General features: G+C 39.8%; 1 protein-coding gene across 7 annotated transcripts in view; it reads right to left on the bottom strand.

The window, feature by feature from the left end:
* The window catches only part of KIAA0232 (KIAA0232 ortholog), an 80427-nt gene that overhangs the window by 41713 nt on the left and 12956 nt on the right, over positions 1-25758 (bottom strand). Inside the window, exons 1-2 of one of the 7 annotated variants that reach the window (XR_006888036.1) lie at positions 16282-24792; positions 6424-6923 (exon numbers count right to left, since the gene is read on the bottom strand). Coding sequence is in view for 5 of the 7 variants with exons in the window: in XM_046657423.1 (XP_046513379.1) it covers positions 6424-6654 (231 nt within the window). In the remaining 2 variants the exon portion in view is untranslated. Of the gene's footprint in view, positions 1-6423; positions 6924-16281; positions 24793-25758 lie in introns of those variants that run through there. The other 6 variants (XR_006888037.1, XM_046657423.1, XM_046657419.1 and 3 more) reach the window with 6 other exon arrangements.

The raw sequence follows: 25758 nt of genomic DNA, 5'->3' as shown, positions 1-25758 counted from the left end.
GGCATTTTACAGACCCCTAAACTGGCAGCTGTCTCCTAGGGACCATCCATAGTCGTCTCTGTATTCCTGGTGCCTGCCACATGTCCAGCACATCATGGACAATCACATGGTGAGAAAGCAGAAACGTGCATTTTAAAAATGCAATATTTATATTCAAAAAGTTTTCTCTATTCTACGAAAAGATTTTACCAAAAAAACATTTTATTAAGGTATCTCAGGCAATCTGTGGACATGAATTTGTGGTCTGGTTATTAGTACTAACTCCTACTCTGAATTTATTTTCATATTCTTTAAGTGTCAAATTTAATTAATGTCTATTGAGTGAATGTTTGTTGAAATGCAGTATATATAGTGCGACACCTGAGGAACCAGGATGGGTCAGATTTTTACAGTTGCTATTGTTAAAAATTACAGTAATCTATAAACAAAAGATTGCAGATGCTAGCTTTTCCAAGTAGTGAAATGCCAAACTAATGGGAGTATTCTGCAAGAGTGCATTACAAGTGGACTGAAAGAACCAGTGAACTCTGCTGAATGCAGAAGCGATCAGTCTCACATAGCAATCAGCACTGGGATAATTCTTATTTACCATGTGGGCAAATATAAATAGTGCAATACTTCAGCTACACTTCTAGAATGATGGACTCTGAGCTGGAAGATACAATTCAATTAGTGGATTTAAAGGAAATCGCAACACAGCTACAGTAAACAAAACAGTGTCGTACTGGCATAAAGACAGACACGTAGACCAATGGGATAGAATATAGAGCCCAGAAATAGATTCTCGTATATATGGTCAAATGACTTTCAACAAGGGTGCCAAGACCACTCAATGGGGAAAGGACAGTCTTTCAAATGGTGCTGGGAATTCCACAAGCAAAAGAATGAAGTTAGACCTTACTTAACACCAGATACAAAAAACTAACTCAAAATGGATCAAAGACCTTTATTAAGAGCTGAAACTATAAAACTCTTGGAAGAAACAAAGGGGAAAGCTTCATGACATTGGATTTGGCAATAATTTCTTAGATATGACACCACAGGCATAGGTAACCAAAAAAAAAAAAAAAAGAGACAAACTGGACTTCATCAAAATGCTTAAATTTTGTGTATCAAAAGACACTACAAACAGAGTGAAAAGGCAACCCACAGAATGGGAGAATATATTTGCAAATCATGTATCTGATAAGGGGTTAAGATCTAGAACATGTAAAGAACTCCTACCACTCAACCACAAAATAAACAACCAACCAGATTCAAAAATGGGCAAAGGACTTGAACAGACAGAGCTTTCTCCTAAGAAGATACACAAATGGCCAATAACCACATGAAAAGGTACTCAACATCACTAATCATTAGGAAAATGCAAAGCGAAACTATAAGATACCACTCCATACCCACTGGGATGGATACCATCAAAAGAACAGAAAATAACAAGTGTTGGTGAGGATGTGGAGAAATTGAAACCCTGCAAACTATTGATGGGAATGTAAAATGGTGCAACTACTGACCAGCCCCTCAAAACATTAAAAACAGAATTACCACATGATCAAGCAATTCTACTTCTGGGTATATTCCTCCAAAAACAGAAAGCAGCGTCTCAAAGAGGTATCTATACACCATGTTCACAGCAGCGTTACTCTCAACAGCTAAAATGTGGAAGATACCCAAGTGTCCACTGACAGACACCTAAGTGAAATACGGCATGTCCATACAATGGATTCTTATTCAGCCTTAAGAAGGAAATCATGACACATGCTACAACATGCATGAACCCTGAAAACATTATGCTAAAGTGAAATAAGCTAGTCACAAAAGACAGTGTATGATTCCAGAGATATGAGGTTCTTAAGAGTGGTCAAAATCATAAAGACAGAAAGTACAACGGTAGTCACCAGCAGATGGGGGGAGAGGAGAATGCCGACTTATTGTTTAAAGGGTATAATGTTTCAGTTTCACAAGATGAAAAGAGTTCTGGAGATGGATGGTGTTGAAGGCATACACAAGAATATGAATATACTTAATACCACTGAATTGTACACTTAAAAATGGTTAAGATGGCCAATTTTATGTTGTATGTATCTTACCACAATCAAAACACACCAGAGGTTGGGGGAGAAACTGCAGAAACTTTCCTGAAGGGCAGGCCCCAGTGTGTAGCCACAGCATCTGCACCCACCCTGGTCATGCTTCCCCTACACGAGCTGAGAAAGAAGGATACGTGTATTTGTTTGTTCAATAAATTTCTGAGCATCTTCTACATCCCAGGAACTGTTTTAAGGGCTGGGAATACAGCAGAAAACATGGCAGACAAGGTTCCTCACTTCATGAATTGTATATACCAGCAGAGGAGGCATACAAATAAATAAAAAATAATTACATCACAAATAATCATAGAATTTCAGGTAGTAACAAGCGTCATAAAGAAAAATAAAGTAGGAAAGAGGACCGAGAATGGAAGGCTTCTATTTTAAATATGGTGGTCAAAGAAAGAGAGGATGAGACAAGCAAAATAGACACCAAACTAAACAAGTAAACAAATAAATAGCCTCTTTTAAAAAGCAACTGGTAGACAAGCCATGAAAGAAAAATTGGGTAAGCTGGACTTCATTAAAGTAAAAACCGCTCTGTGAAAAACAATGTCAAGAGGAGTAGAAGACAAGCCACAGACTGCGAGCAAATATTTGCAAAAGATACATCTGATAAAAGACTTATCCAAAATATACAAAGAACTCAAACTCAGTAATAAGAAAGCAACTCGGCTAAAAAATGGGCCAAAGACCTCAACAGACACTCCACCAAAGAAGATATACAGATGGCAAATAAGCAGATGAAAAGATGCTCCACATCATATGTCAACAGGGAAAGGCAAATTAAAATGGAGATACCACTACACACCTATTAGAATGGCCAAAATCCAAAACACGGACAGCACCAAACACTGATGAAGATGTGGAGCAATAGGAATGCTCATTCAGTGCTGACGGGAGCACAAAACGGTACGGCCACTTTGGAAGGAAGAAAGTTAGGCATTTTCTTACAAAACCAAATATGCTCTCACCATATGATCCAGCAATTGGACTCTTTGTTATTTACTCAAAGGAGCTGAAAACTCAAGTCCACACAAACGCTTGTACTTGGATATTTATAGCAAAAATTTATTTCACTTTAACTGCCAAAACTTGGAAGTAACTGAGATGTCCTTCCGTAGGTGACTGGATAAATAAATGGTGGTAGATCCAGACAGTGGAATATTATTCAGTGCTAAAAAGAAATAAGCTATCAAGCCGTGAAAAACACATGAAGGAACCTTAAACATATATTAACTAAATGACAGAAGCCAATCTGAAAAGGTTACATATTGTATGATTCTAACTATATGACATTCTGGAAAAGGCACAACTATAGAGGCAGTAAAAAGATGAGCGGCTGCCAGGGCTTGGGGGGAGGAAGGGGTGAACAGGTGAGCAGAGGGGACTTCTAGGGCAGTGAAAAGACTCTGACACTATAATGGTGGATCCATGTCATTACACATTTTTCAGAGAATACGTACAGTACCAAGAGTGAATCCTAATGTACACTATGGATTTGTGGTGATTATGCGACACCGTAGGTTCATCAATTCTAACAAAGGTATCATTTAGGGGGGAATGTTGATAATGGGGGCGGCTATGCACATGTGGGGACGGGGTACATGGGAAGTCTCTGTACCTCCCTCTCAATTTTACTGTGAACCTAAAATTGTTCTAAAAAATAAAGTCTGTAAAAAAAAAAGAAAAAAGAAAAAGTAACTGGCAGCAGACCAATTCTCCTGTCCAGACTAACCAGAAAAGCCAGATAAAATGTAAAACCGAAACAAACCTTCAACACCTGTGCTAAGGAATTAGTGACCTGTTGAAGCACGCAAGCCTTAAGAAGACAAGGAGGGACAACTGTCCCAGGGAGGGGAAGCTGCTGGCACGGGGCAGTGACATCTGAGGCTGCTTTCTCTCTTGGGAAACATACCCATTCTAGGCCAGGGCAAGAGGCTGAGACAAATGTGGCCACTTATGAGGCAAAGAAACCAGTGGAGCTGGGGGCAGTCTCTCAGGGCTGGAGAGAAAACACTTGAGATTCAGGGGCCAGGATGCCAGAAGGGTGGGTGGCAAACAGAGGCCACACTCTGCTGGACTCCCCTCTGGACACCTGAGGAACTCTGAGGCTGTGGGGGCATAAGGCGCTTCTGTGTCGACATAAAGGTCTATTTACCTATCTGGGTGTAATTACATAGATAGGATCTTTGTAAAAATTCACCAATTTGTACCCTTGTCTGTATGCATTGTACACCACAATAAAAAGTTTAAGGGAAAAAAACCTCTCTTTTATTCTTATATAGAATCCATGGTTGCTCCGTATCTGGAACAGTTAATGAAGTTCTGGAAGTCCTGGGACCTAAAACAATCTAACATCATGAGAACACCAAAAGCAATCACAGAGATCGAGGGCCTATCATGAAAGGACAATTTCAGGAGAAGTCTGCAAAGATAAAACTCCTCGAAAAAGCAAAGAGAACAAAATCACGGAGAGGGGGTAACACTAGAAAATGGTTTATCTGTTTGAAGCCCAAATCTCAGAGCACAGCACAGTCAGGGAGCATTTCCTAAAATTTAAGAAGGAGAGACAGTAACAGAAAGGAAGCGCTACTTGGTACATAGTTATTTAGAGAGGACTTCTTTTGAAGGTTCAGCACTCTCCCTAACCATTCCATACTTCCTTTGGGGCGTTATCCTCTCCAATCCTTAGTCCCTGCAGTTTCAGGCGCTTATAGCCCAGCCACCAAAGCCCGCTCATCACAGCAGTCAGGTCAGGGACAGGGCCATGACCGTGACAAGAGGCCCGCTCCTCCTGCTGGGCGTACACATGGGGGTGGGAGTCTGGGCCTGCAGCAGGAAGCAGAGGGGTGAAGCATGAGAATAAAGGCAACAGAGAAGAGAAGGCAAGCTCCAAGATGGGGCACTGATTCTACTGAAGGCCTTGGATCAAGCTGCCACTGAGGCCAGCCCTAGCCCCTCCCTGGACATTTCAAGCTTTTGAACCAATAAATGTGCCAAAATTTACTAGCTGTGTGACCTTGGGCAAGTTACTTAGCCACTGTCTCTAAGTACCTCCACCTATGAAACAGGGAAGGTTAAAGAGTTACTGTGCATGGAAAATGAGCGCTCAGATTCATGGCAGGCACACAGTGCAGGATAGACATACATGCTCGTTTTTACTATGACTTCTGTTTAAGCGAGACCAAGGTGGTTTTCTGTGATAATCACAGACTCCTGATAAACAAAGATTTCACAACACTGTGAACATTAAAATATAAAGACATAAGAAACAATATTTTACAAAATATAGACCACCAAAATAACACATTTTCTCATTATCAGGTTTTAAGTCAGTCCTCTGAAAATTTTTCTTGCCCTAATTCTCACTAGCCAAGGCAGTAAGCCAGCTGGAAGCAGGGCAAATGCCGCTGTGTCCAGGTAGAAAGGATGAGAAACAGCAGCAGTGCCCCTGAGGTGGGACAACGTTAAGCATGATGGGGGAGCCTTCCGTGGTGCAGGACTCGGAAGCTTCTCTGTGATTTGGAAGGGCAAAGCCGGTTTCTTCCGTCAGTGAAACTTTGTTCGTGCTTTCAGTTTTAGTAACAATGGTTTAAAACAGCAACAACAAAACTGCTCACAAACACCCTATTTTATATAGAATGTGTACCCAGGAGTAGCCCAGAGCCCATTCGCTCACTGGTGATGACTCTGCTTCCCTCTGGTGAGCCTCATTTCCAGCAGCTCCTCTTGGATGGGGAGACGGAGGCTGAGATTTTTTTGAGAACCTAGATTGGTGCTTTCTCACTTTAATCTCAGCACCTAAGTCAAATAAAATGTGGAATGGCCGACTCACCAGGTGATATACATGACTTACGGCAAAGACATGTGCTTTATCAAACTTTTAGGTCTGCTGATTTGTAACACACACTTTGATTAATAAGCTGTTTAGCCTCATTCTTGTGGATGAAATGAAATATTACACTTTGGAATGTTAAGAAGTATAACAGACACAATGATTAAAACGTGTAGTCATAATGTATCACATTCCTAAACAGCAGAAACCAACATTCTGGAGCAGTGCTACTCAAAGGCAGCAAAGGGTCCATGACAAGGCCCAGGGTCTGAGCCAGAACGTAACCAACATTGAGAGAGTCTAATAAGTGCGGAGAAAAGTAACTGAACTAAACGGTGTGCTTCGTGACATGGCTCATTTACGCTCACTGACAGGGTAAGCCTGTGGACCACAGCAGTCTACATCCTGTTGTAGAGTACAGAAGAGCTCTTTGAAGAGAAATGCAAACATGTAGACACAATCAGGAATTTCCACAACACATTTAAAATATGTAAATACCTGTTCCTGCAGGTCGTAGTCATAGCTGTCATGCAGCAGAAGACTGAGGACATATCGAGTATAAATCATGGCATCAATGCCACATTTCTCTAGCTCTTGTCCCAGCCAGGTCTGCACTGGACCCAAAGCATGGAGCAGAGACATTTCAGAAGCAGATACAGGACCTGGATGCGAGCTTGTGGAGCTTTCAGATGGTAAACCATCCACAACAACTGTACAGACAGGGCGCATGAAGTTAGGTTGCTGACAGCCTTAAAATGCGGAGCATTTTCTGCAGTTGATGTTCTGTTGGTATCTGGAGGGGATTTTCACTCCAGTAAAAAGGAGAGATGCTTGACATCTAGGATAAGCATTTATTTTTGCTGGCAGTCAGCCATCTAGAACAGAATTTCCCTCCTCAGGCATGACCAATGAATCAACATCCTAACAGCAATACACATGTAGATACGATTTTCTACTTTCATTTCACGTTGAGGCCAAATGTAAGTCTCCGGCAGAACCTACAAAAATCAGAGAGAGAGAAAAAGCTATGCATTATATATAGACATAAATTAAATTACTGATGTTTTGGGGAAAAAATCCAAATGAACTGTACCTCTTTATTAAAATACCTTTGGCATCTTAGAATACTGATTTTTTTTTGCTGTAATCTTTGACATTTTAAGCTAAGTGACATTTTAAACTTTTAAAAGCTTAACATCACTTAAAAGAAAGGAAAACTCAGAAATTTATATTCTTATGCTTGTGCTCAATTATACTGATGTTTATTTTGCTATCTCAAGAGACTGAACTAGTAAAATTTTATCTGTAATGCTGAAAGAATTTATCTGGTAAGAAATCACTACTTCAAATATAAAAGAAATAAGCAACTGAACACTGATTTCATTGAAATGCTGGCAAAAAATTAGTCCTTGAAATTTCAATTTTACATAGGTAATCAATTATTTTGAATAGCAAAAAACTTTGGACTGGGGGCCAGCTGGTGGCATGGTAGTTAAGTTCGTACGTTCTGCTTCAGTGGCCCAGGGTTAGCCAGTTTGGATCCTGGGCCCAGACCTACGCACCGGTTGGCAAGCCATGCTGTGGCAGGCATCCCACATATAAAGTAGAGGAAGATGGGCACGGATGTGAGCTCAGGGCCAGTCTTCCTCAGCAAAAGGAGGAGGATTGGCAGCAGATGTTAGCTCAGGGCTAATCTTCCTCAAAAAAAATCTAAAGAAAAGAAACAAAAAACTTGGGACTGAGCTAAGTGATGAGCTAAAAATAACTCACCACTTATTTCATAAACATTAAGGTGGGGGTCGGCCCTGTGGCTCAGTGGTTAAGTTCGCACAGCCCACTTTGGTGGCCCAGGGTTTCGAGGGTTTGGATCCTGAGCGCGGACATATCACTGCTCATCAGGTCATGCTGAGGTGGCATCCTGCGTGCCACAACTAGAAGGATCCACAACTAAAATATACAGCTATGTACTGGGGGCACTTGGGGAGAAAAAGCAGAAGGAAAAAAAAGAAAAGATTGGCAACAGCTCAGGTGCCAATCTTTAAAAAAACAAAAAAATTAAGCCATGCCAGGCTGTACTGCTATAGCTATAGTAACTTTTCTTCTCTTATAGCTGACTTTTTGATTGCTTGTGACAGATGCCATTCTTCTAATTTAATAGCTTTCCCCCCAAATTAACATACTTTCTATATGTCAAACTAATCTAACAATGGTCTTATTCGATAATATTCTTTATTTTAGAGTTGTGATTAATTTATGCCACTAGAAAATGAAGACTAATATGGAGATAGGTAAATTTCATTGGCTCAACTTTTGCATGAATTTTAGTAGACAACAAGAGGGTTACCAAAAATGACATTTAAAGAACTATTAATAATTACTGCTAGTAAAAACATCAAGTCAGAAAAACAGACGCTCTTCGCCAAAGATTTAAGACTCAGTTTCTCGTATTTCATCTATAACCAAACAGTAAATTTTATATACAATAAATATAAAGAAAAAATGTTTCAATCTACCATGGGACTACATTACCAGATTAATGTATCACTAATATATATTCTGCTTTCTAAAATCTTCTCTACCATTCTCTTTCTGAATTATGAAAACTAGATAAATTCAAGCTAAGATTTTCTATAATTTTCACCTGCTAAAATTTTCCAGCTAATTCTCAAAATTGACACACTTTATGTAAATTCTTTAATATGTTTGGGTCTCAGAATGCCAGACAGATCATCAAATAATACATTCAACTTGATGTCACTTGAAGCAGTTGACAAGTCAGTAACTCATTCAACGAAGATCAACCAAGATGGTGAGGAGACTTGAAGCAATGGCCCAAGGAAGTAGGTGAGAGAATCTACAGCAGCTAGAGTTCACGGGAAAAAGTGCCAGACAAGAGAGAGCTGCACAGAGAAAACAATGACAGAGATCTGCAAAGGGTTGCCCCCAAGCATTCAGCAGAGTTAATCAGGGCATGCGAGTGAGTAACTACCCCAAGGCCCAGGAAAGGGTCATCCGAAAGGAGAGGACAAAACCTTATGCTCAGCGTGGCTAGTTAGGGATGGTGCCTGTGTCCCACCAGCTAGAGTAGAAGACCTCATAACTCAGGGGACACTAGAGTATTCACAGGGGTCTTGCCTTAGTAACGGGGAACAATTAGCCCTAGACTAAACACTGCTCCGGGCCTGCCTAATAAATCTTAACAACAAGACCTAAAAGGACAAAACTGTTTCCAACTAGTTTCACTATGATCCCAGAAGAAAGCTCAAGAAATTTATAGGAACACAAAAAACAGCCAGCACCCAAGAAGGTAAAATTTACAAGTCTGGCATCCAATGAAAAACTAGCAGGCATACAAAGAAGTAGACACAAAGGGAGTGGAAATGAGGAGAAAATGAATTAATTGAAACCAACCAGACTTGAGACAAAAGTTAGAATTAGCAGAAAAGGACTTTAAACAGTTATGACCATATGCCGTATGTGTGAAAAGTAGAGAACAGAAGATATAAAGTCAAACATCTAGAGATGAAAACTATAACGTCTGAGATGAAAAATACAAAGGATATGAAGAAGAAAAGACTACTGAATCTTAAACCTCAAAAGAAACTATACAAAATGAAATGCAAGGAGAAAAAATTCCTTAAAATTAACAGTTTCAGTGAGCTGTGTGACAATTCTAAGAAATCTAACATACATGTAATTGGAGGAGAGAAGGTGACAAAAAACATTTAAAGAAATAACGGCCAAAATTTTTCCAAACCTAATAAAACATAAAACACACAGATCCAAGAAGTTCACTGAACTCTACGCACAAGAAACAAAGAAAATGATGCCTAGGCACACCATAAAAAAACTATTCTAACAGTGGTAAAGACAGAGACCTTGAAGCTGCCATAGAAAAAAAGAAACATTAGGTAGAACAGAACAAAGATAAGGGTGACATCAGACTTCTTGTTAGAAACAACGTAGGGGGCAAAAACTTGAAAGCTCTGAAAGAAAAAAAAAGTCAACTTAAAATTATCAAAAATATCTTTCAAAATGAAGGTGAAACAAAGACTTTTGCAGACATACAAAAGCCAAAAAGAACTCATCAACAGCCAATCTGCCCTACAAGAAATGCTAAAGGAAGCCTGTCAGGCAGAAGGACAGTGATGACAGAACAAAAGGTGGATCCACACAAAGGAACAAAGAGCACCAAAAATAGTAACTATAGTTTTCTTATTAAATATCTTTAAAAGATAATTGACTGTTGAAACAATAACAACGTATTATGAGGTTTGTAACGTCTGTATAAGTAAAATGCATGACAACAGCAGCATAAAGGCCAGGAGTGGAATAACTAACTAGAAGGTTCTTATATATTACCTGAAATGGTATAACATCACTTGGAGATAGCTATTAATAATCATAATAAATTTAAATGGTTTAAACCACCAATTAAAAGACAGAGATGGCTCAGACTGGATTCTAAAACAGCAAGACCCAATTACACGCTGCCCATAAAAATATCCACACTAAATATAAAGACCCAAATAGGTTAAAAGTAAAATAATGAAAAAAGATATACCATGCCAACACTAATGGAAAAAAAGCCAGAGGGTCTACATTAATATCTGACAGAGTAGATTTCAGAGCAAAGAATATTAACAGAGATAAAGAAGGTCACTTCATAATGACAAAGGGCTCAATTCAAGAGGATAGAACAATCCTGCATATTATATACCTAACAGAGGAGTTTCAAAACATGTGAATAAAGTGGGGCTGGCCTGTGGCCAAGTGGTTAAGTTGGTGCACTCTGCTTTGGCAGCCCCGAGTTCGCAGGTTCAGATCCCAGGCACGGACTTACACACCGCTCATCAGCCATGCTGAGGCAGCATCCCACATACAAAACAGAGGAGGATTGGCACAGATGTTAGCTCAGCGATAATCTTCCTCGAGCAAAAAGAAGAAGACTGGCAACAGACGTTAGCTGAAAGCCAATCTTCCTCACACACACAAAAAATAAAACGTGAATAAAAACTGGTAAGACTGCAAGAAGAAAGAGACATATCCAAAATTCTACTAGGAGATTTCAATACCACCCTCTCCATCACTGGACGAAGAAGTAGACAGATAATCAGTATGGATACAGAAGACTCAAGTGACATTATCCACCAATTTGATATGATAGACTAGATACCAGGCCACAGAGAAAGTCGCAACAAACTTAAAAGGACTCAAATCATACAAAATATATTCTCTGACCATATGGAATTAATTTAATAACAGAAAGACGTCTGGAAAATCCCTCAAATATTTGAGAACCAAAGAACATATTTCTAAATAACCAATAGGGCAAAGAAGAAATCAAAGGAGAAATTAGAAAGGATTTTGAACTGAATGAAATGAAAACACAACATATTAATATTTTAAGGATGCCACTAAAGTAGTACTTAGGGGAAAATTTATAGCATTAAAAGCTTACATTAGAAAAAGTCTCAAATCAATAACTTCAGTTTTCACCTTAAGAAAGTATAAAAAGAAAGCAAATGAAACCTAGACTAGGCAGAAAAGGGAAATAAAAATCAGAGCAGAAACCAATGAAACAGAAAATGGAAAAACAATGAGACCAAAAGCTAGTTCTTTTAGACAACAAATTCTATAAACTTCTAGCCAGACTGTCCAGGAAAGAGAGAGAAAAATTACCAAGATTGGGAAAGAGAGAGGTGAGATCACTACACATTCTAGATATAAAAAGAATAAAGGGAGGGGCCGGCCGAGTGGCGCAGCGGTTACTTCGCACGTTCCACTTCTCGGTGGCCCGGGGTTCACCGGTTCAGATCCTGGGTGCGGACATGGCACTGCTTGGCAAGCCATACTGTGGTAGGCGTCCTACATATAAAGTAGAGGAAGATGGGCACGGATGTGAGCTCAGGGCCAGTTTTCCTCAGCAAAAAGAGGAGGACTGGCGGCACATGTTAGCTCAGGGCTAATCTTCCTCAAAAAAATACATAAATAAATAAAAAATAAAGGGGTATTAGAAAAACGTCACACCAATAAATTAAACAACTTAGACGAAATGGACAAACTCCTTGCAAACACAAATTACCAAAGTTCACTCAATAACAAACAGAATGAATAGCCCTGTATCTATAAAAGGAACTGAATTTCTAGTTGAAAACTTCCCCACAAAGAAATCTCCGGGCCCAGATGGCTTCCAAGTTGAATTCTATCAAATATTTAAGGAAAACACAATGCCAATTCTATACAAACTCTTCCAAAAAATTAAAAAGGAGAGAATACTTCCCCAGTCATGTTACGAGGCCAGTATTATCCTGACACCAAAACCAGACAAAGACACTAAAAGAAGAGAAGTACCGACCAATGTACCTCGTGAACACAGATGCAGAAATTCTAAACAAAATTCAGGAAACTGAATCCAAAACCACACATCAGACCCAGAGAGTACGGGGTGTCAGAAGAACGTTATTAATGAAATCGACATAATTGTTTCTGCCATACAACCTCTAAAACATCGGTTTCACTTTGAACAACTTAGGATAAGGATTCTTTTATTACTTAAATGCAGAAAGGCCTTAAAAAGTTACACCACGACAGACTTGGTGCACTGTAAAGACTGATAAAGAAATACTGTTTTCCTTTTGTATTGTTTACTGTGAAACATGGTATCAACCCAACCATAGGATTCTCTCTGTTGTCATTAAGAGATTTCACGTTTCTTTGGCCAAGTGAAAAGATTCAAGAAGGAGGTGAGAAAAAATCAGCATGCAAATGCAAAATAAAGCAAAGCCCAGCGAACTCCCAGGGTCTCATCAAGCTGGTTACAGCGTTCCCCGGTGTTGTCACCCTAACAGCATTCCTCCTGCAGTCTGTTCGACAGCTGGTTCCATAAAATGCTTCAACAACTGGCCATTTCCCTAGAGCCACTCGAGGTTTTACAGTTTTTACAGTTAGAGTTTTTACTCTAAAAAAAAAAGACAAGTGGCAAGTACAGACTGCACAGGACCAAGGAAGAGGAAATGAAGGCTGGAAGGTCTGGCAGCTTCAGACTCCTGTCCGCAGTACCTTTGAGCGGACACAAACAAGGGGGCCTGAGAAAGAAGCCACACAAGACGGCTTTTTCCTGTACAGAACGACAGGTCTAAGTGTTCTCCGAGCTAAAGGGTGTCCACTCTCCTGACTGTTAGCAGACGACCTAGGGACAGAATATTGGGTCATAACTAAGCTTTCCCACCCGAAGCAGAGAGCCTTTGGTAGAGGGGCGAACGTCGGACCCAAATGAGAGACACGACTTCTGGTTCTGAACTGAAAGGAGGGGACTCCTAGGTATGCTGGCTCATGATTATGTTTAATTAAAACTTATTTCAGGTGTGATCCACTACGTGGTCAAAACAATAGTGGGACCTGAAAAGCACAGGCAAAATCCATTTAACATCCACCTGGCAAGTTCAAGAACATAACTGGCAAACACCCAAGTTTCAAACTGTCTATTCAGCTTTATATTCATTCTGAGTGTGAAATGTAGTCAGTATGAAGTTAAATTTCATTTCAATTTTATTAAATTCTCTAAAAGAGTTTTAAAGAAAAAGCACCACTGTACATATTCAAGGATTTTCTGGGGTTTTTTTCAACATTCCCTTCTCCAGAGGTTTACACTGAGAAAAAAGGATCTTCAAATCATCTTGAATATCTTTCTTCCCTGGAAAATGAACCCAAATCATCCTAAAGATTGGGCTGTATAAATGATAACTTAAAAGGTGTGACAATAATACACTTATTTTACAATTTTTGTCTTTTTTACTTAAAGTTTTAAATAGTTTCTATTAAGGATGCAAAAACATATATAGTTAATTAAATGTCCATGGACGTTTATATATCACTTGAGCCTTCTTTAATTCATGAAGGTAGGATGGAAGAGTGGAAAGTGCATTAGCCTGGCAGTCATAATATCTAGGTTTTCACAGTCAGTCCCACCTCTCCTACTTAACAGCTGGGTTTTGTGCCCATGACTTCTTGGGGTCTCTGTTTTCTCATCTGTAAAACAGAATAATAAATACTTTCTCTCTCTACCTCTCAACTTCTCACAAGCTTGCTGCAATGAGCAAATGAGAAGTGATCTATGTATTTTCTGGCCTTTGCATTTCACAAAATGTCATACAAATGGAAGGTATTATTATAAACTACTCCCCCAAACTGCTCACATTTGCTTAATCTACCGGTTCCTTCACTAATATGACTATCTGAAGAATAGTAATTATGTAAAATATATTAGGCTTTTAGAACAAGAAATACTCAATTTCCTTACTATCCCTAAAAAAAAAATTCTGAAATCGCCTTCATTCATAATAATCTAGTTTTAGTCATATCAAAGCCCTTCCTCTGGTTAAACAGCATTTTGGTTCTCCACTGCAGATTCAAACGTGACACTGCCAAAAGCTGAGAGCGGTTAAGCGCAGAGGATGAGCGCAGAAGTACAACGGACTCCCTCTGCCGCCCAGTTTTCCATTTGTTCTGGAATGCATGCATCGCAGAGCAATCTCTCCACACTTAAGCCACGCTATCCCAAAACGGCACGGAGTCAGAGAACTCTGCACACATGGGCTTTTCTGCTGCCTCATGTATAATTTCTAGCCATTCTAAGGATGCTAGGATTAAAAATAGCCCTGGTGGTGAGTGAAAATCATCCTGCAAAGACTGGGGCACTCTGCAGGCTTGGGGATCAATGAAAGCCTCGGGGCCTAATATTAATGTAAGCCTGGAAGTGAAGGTGGTGGAGTGAGGGGAGGACAGCCGGCCTGCTCCGCTGACTCCCGTAACAGCGCTCGGGAACCCCGCACCGCCCTGGGTCTCTAGAAGGCAGGGTCCCACAGTCTGTGACGTTTATGATCAGATCTGGGACTAGAATAACAAACAATTTAAAAATAAAAGCATTTAATTCTTTATCTAGTCTACATGTTTTCAGAGTGATATAATTAGTCCCAAATGATCTGTCCATTAAGAAAAAAGAAAACAGATGTAGGTACTTAAGTTATTACATAAGTAAATACTTTTCAACAAACAGAAAAGACATGGTAATGCCACAAATTTCAATGAGAAATTTAATAATGAAGGGTTTTGTCGGGGGCAGTAGTTGTTTCGAAGGAGTTCACTGATCTTCCAAAATCTCAATCCTCATGTAACAATGTTCTAAGAAATACAGCCCATCTTTTTATACTCTTTGTAACACCACATACATTGCTGACAACAATTCGAATTACAGCTCCCACTAGCATTCCTAGATAAATCACTTAGGGTGCATGAGCAGAGCTTCCCAGGAGCTAGAGGAGACACACTCTACAGCTCAGTCTCTTCAGTGCTCAAGCAGAGCAGACGTGTAGCCAACTTAATTTAAATAGTAAGGCGTTTCTCTTCTGTTTTTTGTAATATACTGTGTATATTTTTAGGTCTGCCAAAAACACATAAAAGTTATTCCTAAAAGCATAACCTCTTTCCAACACAGTACATATGTATTATTTGTGGAATGTTTTCTCAATTTACTTTTGTTGACAGTACAACTGATCATAAAGAGCACCAGACAGTAAACCGTTAGAAACCAGGCTCCTCTGGGCAAAATACAAAATGTGAATCTTGTGGAGAAAAATCTAGGTGGCTCTGTTCAACCAATGTATTCTCTTCCTGAAGCATTCTTTTAGTCTCAGAGCACTTCCGTGCTCGAGTTTATCATATACACTTGTATTATAAAAGTTTTTAAAGTATTTTTTTAAACATGAAGAGAGAAGGACACCCACACATAATTTCTCCATCCTAATATAATTCACTGCTAGTATTTTGGTGTGGTTATTATCAGTGTTTTTTCCTTTGTATAGAACTTAAAATTTTTTATCATGTCAATTTGTTAAATAATAATATATACTTTTGTATTCTGCTTTTTTCACCTAACCTTATGTCATTCCAGCGTTATTCTAGGGTCTTACTGCACTGTCCAATATGGTAGGCACTAGCCACATGTGGCTATTTAAACAAATTAAAAATCAGTTCCTCAGTCACACAAGCCACATTTCAAGCGCTCAATAGTCACACGTAGTTAGTAGCTACTGTGTAAATATAGGACATTTCCAACATCACAGAAGTGTTAAGGGACAATGCTGCCTTTGAACTCTCCCCAGCAAATGACTAGGTTGAGCTAAACAAAAAATCATTAGCTCTTTTCAAGAGAGTTCATATGCCCCTCCTCATGTGCCTGTAGACTGTGTGAGGCAGTCTTCCTTTTACCCAGAAGATGGGACACTATTCACAGCTATTCAGAGATAACACAATGGGCCCAAGAGGAACTGCTGGAAGGAACTGGAAAACACCTACCTTTATGGTTGAGAGGTCTCAAATTTCAACCGGGCAAATTTCATTACAGTAGAATGTAATCATGGAAGGTTCAACGACAAAGTCAGACTGTACAGAGCAGCAAGAGTACTCGATGCTTACTGACAAAGCACAAAGAAAACAGCATAGCTAAGATGAGGGCCAAGGGACAAAATCTGGGAAGAAAGGTTATTCAGTCAAAATAGGGTAGATTATGGTGCAGAAACAAAGCACCCCCACATCACAGCAGCTTAACACACAGGTTTATATCTTGCTCACGCAACATGTCCATCCTGGATTGGCACGGATGTTCAGCGTCATCACTCATTGCAATCACTCTGAGATGCAAGACGACAGTATGGCCGCCAACCCTGAACCCTGCTAGTCCAGAAGCCAGAGAAAAAAGGAGATCTGTGCCAAAGCGTGTACCAGCGCTTCGAGAGCTTCCTCCTGCAAGTGAGTCGCTCACATCTCATGGGGCAAGGCAAGTCTCCAGGCCCTGCTTCACTTCACAAGGTGGGAGATGCACTCCTCTCACGTGAGGGAAGAGCAGAAACAGATGTCGACAGCCCTAATGACTACTTCAAGGGGCAAAATATGGGGACTCATGATAGGAAACAACTCTAAAGTCTAACATTGCTGAAAACAGCATTCTGACGGAATATTCAAGGCACAGGTGAATCAAAACACCGCAAAAGAAAAAATAATCCATACAAAAGAGACTAAAGTAATATACTCAAAGGTTTTGGAAGGCAAGAACACTGCTGAAGCCTTAACACGTAAATGGCAAAGGAGTCAATTCCTGTCCTACGTCCTCTAAGAAGCCTTCTGTAATTACTTAAGGCCACAGTGTTCTCTTCCTGTGATACCTAGGGCACTCACCGTCCTCATCGCCCTCTGCCTTTCAATGATATCTACTCACACTATTCTCCGACTGCCTCCTGAGTGTGGGTTCCTTCACAAATGAGTCTGAAAGTTCCTCAGGGCCAAACTGTGACACATTCCAAGTACTATTTAGCAGAATGCTTTGGCAGATGATAAAACTGTGTCAAACTAAATACTTCCCAAATCTAAATGGGGGGAATAAATTCCGAAAGAGAGAGGTTTAGGAAATAGTCATAATACTAGCCCATGGGAGAAAAAACTCAACTCCAGCCAAGTTCTGAGCCCACAGGCAGGGAATAACTCTCTAACCTAGAAACTCTCACTCCTTCTTTCACCATCCACACAACGTACTGAAGGCTTCTTGTGTGTTGGGGACTCCGCGTGGTGTTAGTGATACAAAAACGACCATACTGTATCAGCAGACTCTGGTCTTCCTCCTTGGGTACCTAACTTGTACTGCTTCCCACTGAAACCCACTGCCTTCCCCCGATCCAGCATGGTACTTGTGCAATTCACGCCTTCACTCTACTTCTTCTTAACTGGTGCTTCCTCACTACAAATTTCCAATAGATTTGATAAAGTGCTCAGTATTCAAGGGTGTGCATTACCTGCAACTGTCTTTTCATAATTCTTCAATTTGTGTGTCTATAGGATTCACACACAAAGAAAAGCCTTTGAAGATGAAGGGGAAGGGTAAAAGAAATAAAATATAAATAGAAGAAAGAACATAGAAAAGAGAAAAAAAAGACAGTGGGTTTGGAATACTAAGACTCTGGCTTTTAGATTCTACTACTTTTCATCAAGAGTCTAAATAATATTTGCTTGGCAAAGCAGAGAATAAACACATATGACAAGACAGTTATCCATTTATGCACAATCCTTACCTGTTATTTTCCGATCTCAGTGCATCAATTTGGAAGACAGGTATTGCTTATTCTCTTTAGTAGGAGCCAATCCACGGCCAGAAGAGAAAATCCATAGAGACTCTACAATCTAAACTGGGACTCTATCACCGAAGAAGACAGGACCAAGGGCTAAAAGCTGATCAGGTACACCTGTTTAGCATAGGTATCTGGAAAACTACACAGCAATGGGCAACCAGACCTACAGTCTCGTCCCCACCTAGAAGTGTGTCAAGTCCTAAGAAATGAATAAGGCTTTTTTTAAGATAATGTAATCAATAAAACTAGTGTGGGACACGAGCAATTTCTATGCAAATAGGAAGAATTGCATAAAGATTAAGAAATTCCATTTTTACTAGCTAGGTTATCAGAAATGAACTTATTAATTTATATTCTCCAGTAACAACTAAAATAAATTCTTTTCATGAATAGTAGGATTGTTCTCATGATAAGACTATTACTTGACAGTAACAGAAACTAACAAATGCCTTAATAAATCGCAGGCACATAACAGACCTGGTTAATCTCTATGTTTAAAAGACAGGTAAGAAAAAGGAAGACCCAACTATATAATGATACAGCATACAGGTGAAAGCGCTCAGTTCTACATAGAATCAGCAGCACTAAATAGACTGTCATTAAAGCAAAACAAATGAGATCTAGATCAAGTGTCAATGAGACTAAATAGAAGGGAAGAGCTTTCTGTCCAACCTGGACAAACCCTCCTCTCCTCGCCGTGCTCCCATCAGAGGCTTACAGAACTGAAAGTCTGGATCAGTCTATATGTGCTTACAGTTTTAACTCCATCAGCCTCTAAGTTCTTAACGTTTTAACTGGGCTAACTATTAAGGAGATGAACTGCTTATGTAAAGTAACATTGTTTTATTTCTAACTTTTACTTGATTGGCAGTTATTTGATGATTCATACTCATCTGTTAATATTTCTGGTTTGAAAAGCTGGACTGCTTTTCACAAATTAAAATTTTTTTGCAGGTTATCCCATTATCATAATGAGTGAGATGCTTAGTTCATCTAGATCCACTAGATGTCAGAACCCTTTAGAGGGCTATAAAAAGGTATTTTTTATACCTACAAAAAAGTCCTTATGGAGATTTACAAAACTGTCTTTTTCCCCTAGAAGGGGCAAACTTCGTGTCAGTTCACAGGATGAAAAAACATGCCTAAAGCCATTTGGGTCGAAGGGGAGGGGAGAAATGCCCGCACTTACATCTGAAAGAAAGAACAACTACCAAACACATCCAAAAATCAAAACAAAACAAAGTTCATTATTAGGAAATTCTAAAAGCTTTTAGAAAAACTGTTGGAAAAGTGATGAAACAATTAAATTTTAGAAATTTAAAAACTTCAGTCAGGAGGAAAAAAAACTGATCTTCACTCTAAGAAATGCAAAATTTTCAAAAACTCTAAGCAAGTTTATTTAGAAACGAAAAATTAAAACAAGTAGATTTTTAGAATTTCCTAAAACGCAAAAAGCTCCAACGTGATGAAACCCACTTGGTCAAGTATGAAACATTTTATCAAATAAAATACTAGATCACTGTACTAAAATATTTTTTCAAAGTGATACTGATGCTTCTCAAAATGTGCATAAAAATTCTACAGCGTTCAACTACTAATTTCAAAACTACAAAGTTATCTATCTTCTGAGTTTCAATGAGTGGGGTAAAAAACGGCCTGAAATTCTGCAACTCACTGAAGGACAGTGGGTCCATTTTTTTTTAATTACTATAAAAAGCCACAAGCTAAATAACTACGTATTACAGTTCTCTAAAAAGAAATTAGGTAAAAAGCAATACTTTGGTAATGTTGTAATATCTGTCAATAAGAGATATTTAACTCAATATAAAAATTTTAAATGGATTACCTGACTCATAGCCTACTAGTTAGAAATTTTAAAGGATTAGAATAAAATTCTCTACTTGATTTTGCAAAAAGATATACATTTGAGAACTCAGAATAGGTTCAAAGCACATTTTCATTTTTCATCCATTAATTACATGCTTCAAAGATTAAATCAAGTCTTTAGATGTGACTCCTAATATAACTACAGTTAGAGCCCCAGGCAGCTATTTGAATGAAGAGTGTCATCATTTAAAAGATAACCTGCTATAGTTTTATCAAAGTGTATTCTGGGTGATATAAAAATGTATTATTTTTGCTACAGAACTTCTTCCTTTTGCATACATTAGGGAAACACCAGAGCTGAAACAGAAGCAGGTCTGTTCATGTTAGGATATCCAGAAACTTTTAATACAGTAATGTGCATCTGGAACCTCCAGGAAGGAAACAAAGTAGAGACCATTTTCCATCTTCCTTGATTAGGGGCCACTTTTGTGTTCCTCAGAACACACTTGGGGCAATACGACCTTCTAACCAGAAAGAATTAACATTTTCCCTAAGGCCCAAGCTACAAGCAACACATAGATCATCTAGGGTCCTTATATCCTGAATTTCCCAGGACTGAAAAGTTAAACTGAAGATATAACTTAGGAATAAAATCATTAAGTAGACCCTTCTCCTTCTCTTTCAATAATCTGCATAAATTGTCCCGTTCTATAGAGTAAATCAGTCAGCACTCCCTTTTATATGGTATCAGAAGTTTCCAGATTCCCCCCCTTCTCACTAGGTACGCCTCGGTCCCCATTTATGATCTCTGTTACGCACACTTAGGGTCTCTTGGTCGATGTCCACTTTCTTGATGCATTCTCCGCAACACTGCAAGGACAGGGTCCACCGCCACATACCTACCAGTGCACACTACACACAGAGCAGCAAGGCAGGCACCTGAGCACTGAAATGATCCTGAATTTGTTTCCACTTCACAAAACCACCAAGCTATTTTTCAGTGCATCAGAAGACAGAGGGAAAGGGGGTGAGGGGAAGGCAGAAAGGGTAAAGGGGCTCATGTGTATGGGTGGCAACTAGACTTTTGGTGAAAACGATGCCGTCTATATAGAAGTCAAAACATAATGATCTACACCCAAAATTTATATAACGTTCTAGACCGATGAGACCGCGATTAGAAAAAAGACATCTAACAACAGGATGTTAATAGCAGAGCCACCACTAGGAGTAAACTACACTGGCCAATGGCTCCACAACGGAGCAAGGCCAAGTGTGACGCAGAGATGGCACACTTCACGGGCTGGTGGAGGGTCAAACTAAAGGAGAAGTACCTGTACTTAACAAACATTTGCTGGGTGTCAGGCACAGTTGTTAAAAAATTTAGAAATGCTACTGAATTTAAGCGTACTTGAATCTGGGAAACACACCAAGAAGCCTGACTATGCACAGAGCCAAAGTGCCCGGCATTAACATGACTGCTTATCTATGGCGTTCTCCAATGGAATAGACATAGCCCTCAAAACCCAAAATATAAATTCTTTAAATCAAGGTTAACAATGCAATATTCTTGAAACTATATTTAAAAGAATTAGCAAAGTATGCTATTCAGCAAAAGTGATATATTTTGCATTGGAATTCTACACTCATTAGAACCCTCTCCTCCCAAAACAGACCGAGACGACTACCTGCAGAGACCTCTACAGGTCGGAAGCCTTTAAAAAATTTCACCAGTATGTTCCAATTATAAATTTTCTTACATCATAAAGGCAAATGTAAAGGGAGAAAAAAGGTAGCGGAAATATACACTGCATGGCTCAGAAAAACAGACACAAAGATGGAAGAAAAACAGTTAACTCTCCAAACATTCAATGCACACAGCAACTTCCCAATGACTCAAGAGCAAAACTGATTACCCCTTTCTTAGAGATTCTGGTCAAGTTCTCTGTCATGTGAAACATTTGATTTGGGGGTTAGTAATAAATCTCCTATTCAAGTGAATATGAAATTAGACAACGCTCGAAAGACAGAGATTATCATCCCTCAAAATATTTCATAAATTAGAGTAATCTCATCCAAATGCTCTTCCATGTGTTACCTAACTACTAGTACTAGAACCACTGGAGTGAGTTTTGCCTAGAGTTGTTACAAACCTTGAACATTCACCTTTCAACTACTCACTACGTCAAAAATCTGTGTAATTTATGCAAATGTCAGTACCTACAAATCAAATCTCCTACCTTGACCTCTCAGTCTAGTATTTCCAACCATACACAGGATATTTCCCTTTGAACTTAAGCTGGCCGGGCCTCAACTTACGGAACGATTGCACATATACGTACCCATATTTAACTATTATTCTTCCGTCAACATTGTCGTTCTCTCCTTCCCTGAAAGAATCTCACATCGATTTCATTCTTCTGCCCTCCCTACATCACCAACCTACTACAGCTTGTTCTACACCTGAATCACCACTGGATATTCTATTACGTTCCAGCAAAATCCCCTTTGTGTCTTTGTGTCCTTGCAGGAGGGGCGAAGATGAAGCACTCTGGGTGCATTCAGCCTCCACAGCAGAGCCATCACCAGCCATGCCTCCTACAAGGCTAACTAGTGCTCTAGCATGAAGGTGCTGGGAAAGAGCAGGAGTCACGAAACTCAGAGGAGGAGCTAACTACAATACAAGGATACCTCCCCAAAGATCTGAGAGCTTGACTATAAGAGCAACTGGGGATAGGGCTTAAGAGGGGAGATAATCACTGTGATGGTTAATTTTGTGTGTAAACTTGACTGGGCCACGGGTGCCCAGACATTTGGTTAAAGGTGATCCTGAGTGTGTCTGTGAGGGGGCTTCTAGATGAGATCAACACTTGAACCAGGAGACTGAGTAAGGCAGATGGCCCTCCCCAGTGTGGGTGAGCCGCATCCAGTCCACCAAAGGCCTGAATAGAAGAAAAGGCTGACGAAGAAAAAGTTCTCTCTCTCTGCCTGTCTTTAGACGGCGATATTGGTCTTCTCCTGCCTTCGGCCTTAAACTGGAACTTACACCATCAGCTCTCCTCATTCTCGGGCTTCAAACCCAGGCTGGAACAATACCATCAGCATTGTTGGGTCTGGACTTCTCAGCCTGCATAATCATACGCCAGTTCTTTATTCTGCCCTCTCCCCGCACCAGCCACCATCCCATTGGTTGTGTTTCTCTAGAGAACCCTGACTAACAGCCACCTAAGACAGCATAGCCTCTCTCATCTGTCTTGTAGGACATAGCCTACTAGTGATATTAATGTATGGCTTTATTACAGGAACAATGTCTGTGTATAACATTTTTCAGTTATAAAACATAAAAAGGTAATAAACATCGAACCCGGAACTAACACATTACCATTTACTTGTCCATTCTTCCCCTATCCCATTCCACTGCCTTCCCTTCCAGCAGTAGCTACTAACCTAAATTGTGTCATTTCTCTGAGTTTTTTAAAAAATAAACATCACAAATGCACATATGCTTAAACATATTATTCAGTTATACTTCAGCTCTGAAAAAATGGTATTATAATGTATATAATCTTCTGGAATTGTTTTTGACTCAGCATTGTTTCCAAAACTCACTCATGTTGTATACAGAAGTTCACTCCCTTTTACTATTCCATAATACCCCATTGTGTAAATACCATATTTTATTCAATCTCCTGTTAAGGAACATTCGAGTTGTTTCAAATATTTTGCTATTAAACACTACAGCTCTGAACAATCTTGTATGTGGCTCCTGTTATACATTTCTCCTGAGTATACACCCAGAAGTGGGACTGCCAAGTTACAGGATATGCAAATGGTGAACTTTGCAAAATAATGTAAAATTATTTCCCAAAGTGGTCTTAGCAGCATTACACTCCAATCAGCAATGTGTCTAAGTTACCCCTTAATCCACATCCTAATACTTAGTACTCACAGACTTACTAATTTTCATCAATGTAGTGAGTGTACAAGAACAATACCTCACTGGAGATTTAACTTATATTTCCCTTATCATTAATAACGAGCACCTTTTCATATATTTATTGGCTATGCTTCCTCTTCCCTGAAAGACTTGTGCATGGTTTTCACTCATTTTTCTGTTGACTGTTCCTATTTCACTGATTTGTAGTTCTATATATATGGACACTAATCCCTTGCCAGTGATATATGTCATATTTTTCCCCATTGTGTGGCTCATCATTTTATTTTCTTTATGCTGTCTTTTGATAAAAACTTCTAACTTAATATGCTGAATTTATCAATCTTTCCTTTTTATTCTTGGCACTTTTTGTGTCTTAAGACTTTGCTACTCAAAGTGTGGTACACGAACCAGCAGCATCAGTATCCCCTGAGAGCTTGTTAGAAATGCACACTCACAGACCTCACTCCAGACCTACTGAATCAGAACTTTCACTTTACCAAGTTCCCCAGATGACAAATGTGCTTTATGGTTTGAGAACACTGTCTTCAGATAGCCTTCTCTACTTCAAGATCAGAAAGATACTTGTCTGTATTTTCTTCTAAAAGTATTTAAGTTTTTCTTCCCATATTTGTGGCAGACTGAATTACTGTTCCCAAATTTCCCTTCCCTTATACTTTTTTTTAAGTTTTTTTTTCTTTCTCCCACAGCCCCCGTACATAGCTGTGCATCCTAGCTGTAAGTCATTCTGTTTCTTCTATCTGGGATGCTGCCACAGGACAGCTTGGTGAGCGGCATGTCGGTCTGCACCCAGGGAACACACCGGTGGACCTGGGCTTCTGAAGCACAAGAGTGAGCTTAACCACTCGGCTCCAGGACTGGCCCTGCTTACACATTTCTTTCTTTCTTTTTTTTTTTTAAAGATTTTATTTTTTTCCTTTTTCTCCCCAAAGCCCCCCAGTACATTGTTGTATATTCTTCGTTGTGGGTCCTTCTAGTTGTGGCATGTGGGACGCTGCCTCAGCGTGGTTTGATGAGCAGTGCCATGTCCGCGCCCAGGAGTCGAACCAACGAAACACTGGGCCGCCTGAAGCAGAGCGCACGAACTTAACCACTCGGCCACGGGGCCAGCCCTCTACACATTTCTTTACACAGCAGGTCCCTGCTGTCACCATGGGACAGACTGGCAGCACCTCCCTGCAGGCAGAGTACCTTTCCCAGCACTATTCCCCGTGACTGGTTCGGCCAACGGACTGCAGTGGACGAGACACACACTGTGTCCAAGCAGAAGTTTTAAAAGAATCCATATGGGGCCAGCCCTGTGGGGCAGCGGTTAAGTGAGCACGTTCTGCTTCGGCGGCCTGGGGTTTGCCAGTTCAGATCCCGGGTGAGGACATGGCACTGCTAGGCAAAAGCCATATTGTAGAGGTGTCCCACATATAAAGTAGAGGAAGATGGCCATGGATGTTAGCTCAGGGCCAGTCTTCCTCAGCAAAAGAGGAGGATTGGCAGTAGTTAGCTCAGGGCTAATCTTCCTCAAAAAAAAAAAAAAAGAATCCATGTGATTCAGCCTGTCTTCTTCTTCTGGTATCAGAGGAACAGCACGTCCCAAATGGGGTAGCCTCCTCAGCATGGGTCCCAGAATGAGAAGACACCTGGGACAGAGCCATGGCAGCTACTCGCAGCCACCAGTATGTGATGTGAGCCAGGAAGAAATGGTGTTCAAGCCACCAAGATTTGGGGGCTTTTTCACCACAGTACAACCTTATAAAACATTTAAGTCCTTAATCCATCCACAAGTTACCTATATCTAGAATTAGTGAAATGGAATTGTGAAGAAGGTATCTAATTTCATTTTTTTCTATATGGAAAACCAATTGTCCACCATCACTTATG

This window comes from Equus quagga, chromosome 3 (genome assembly GCF_021613505.1).
Source record: "Equus quagga isolate Etosha38 chromosome 3, UCLA_HA_Equagga_1.0, whole genome shotgun sequence".
Lineage (NCBI taxonomy): Eukaryota > Metazoa > Chordata > Mammalia > Perissodactyla > Equidae > Equus > Equus quagga.
This window is presented reverse-complemented; position numbering and strand designations above follow the sequence as displayed.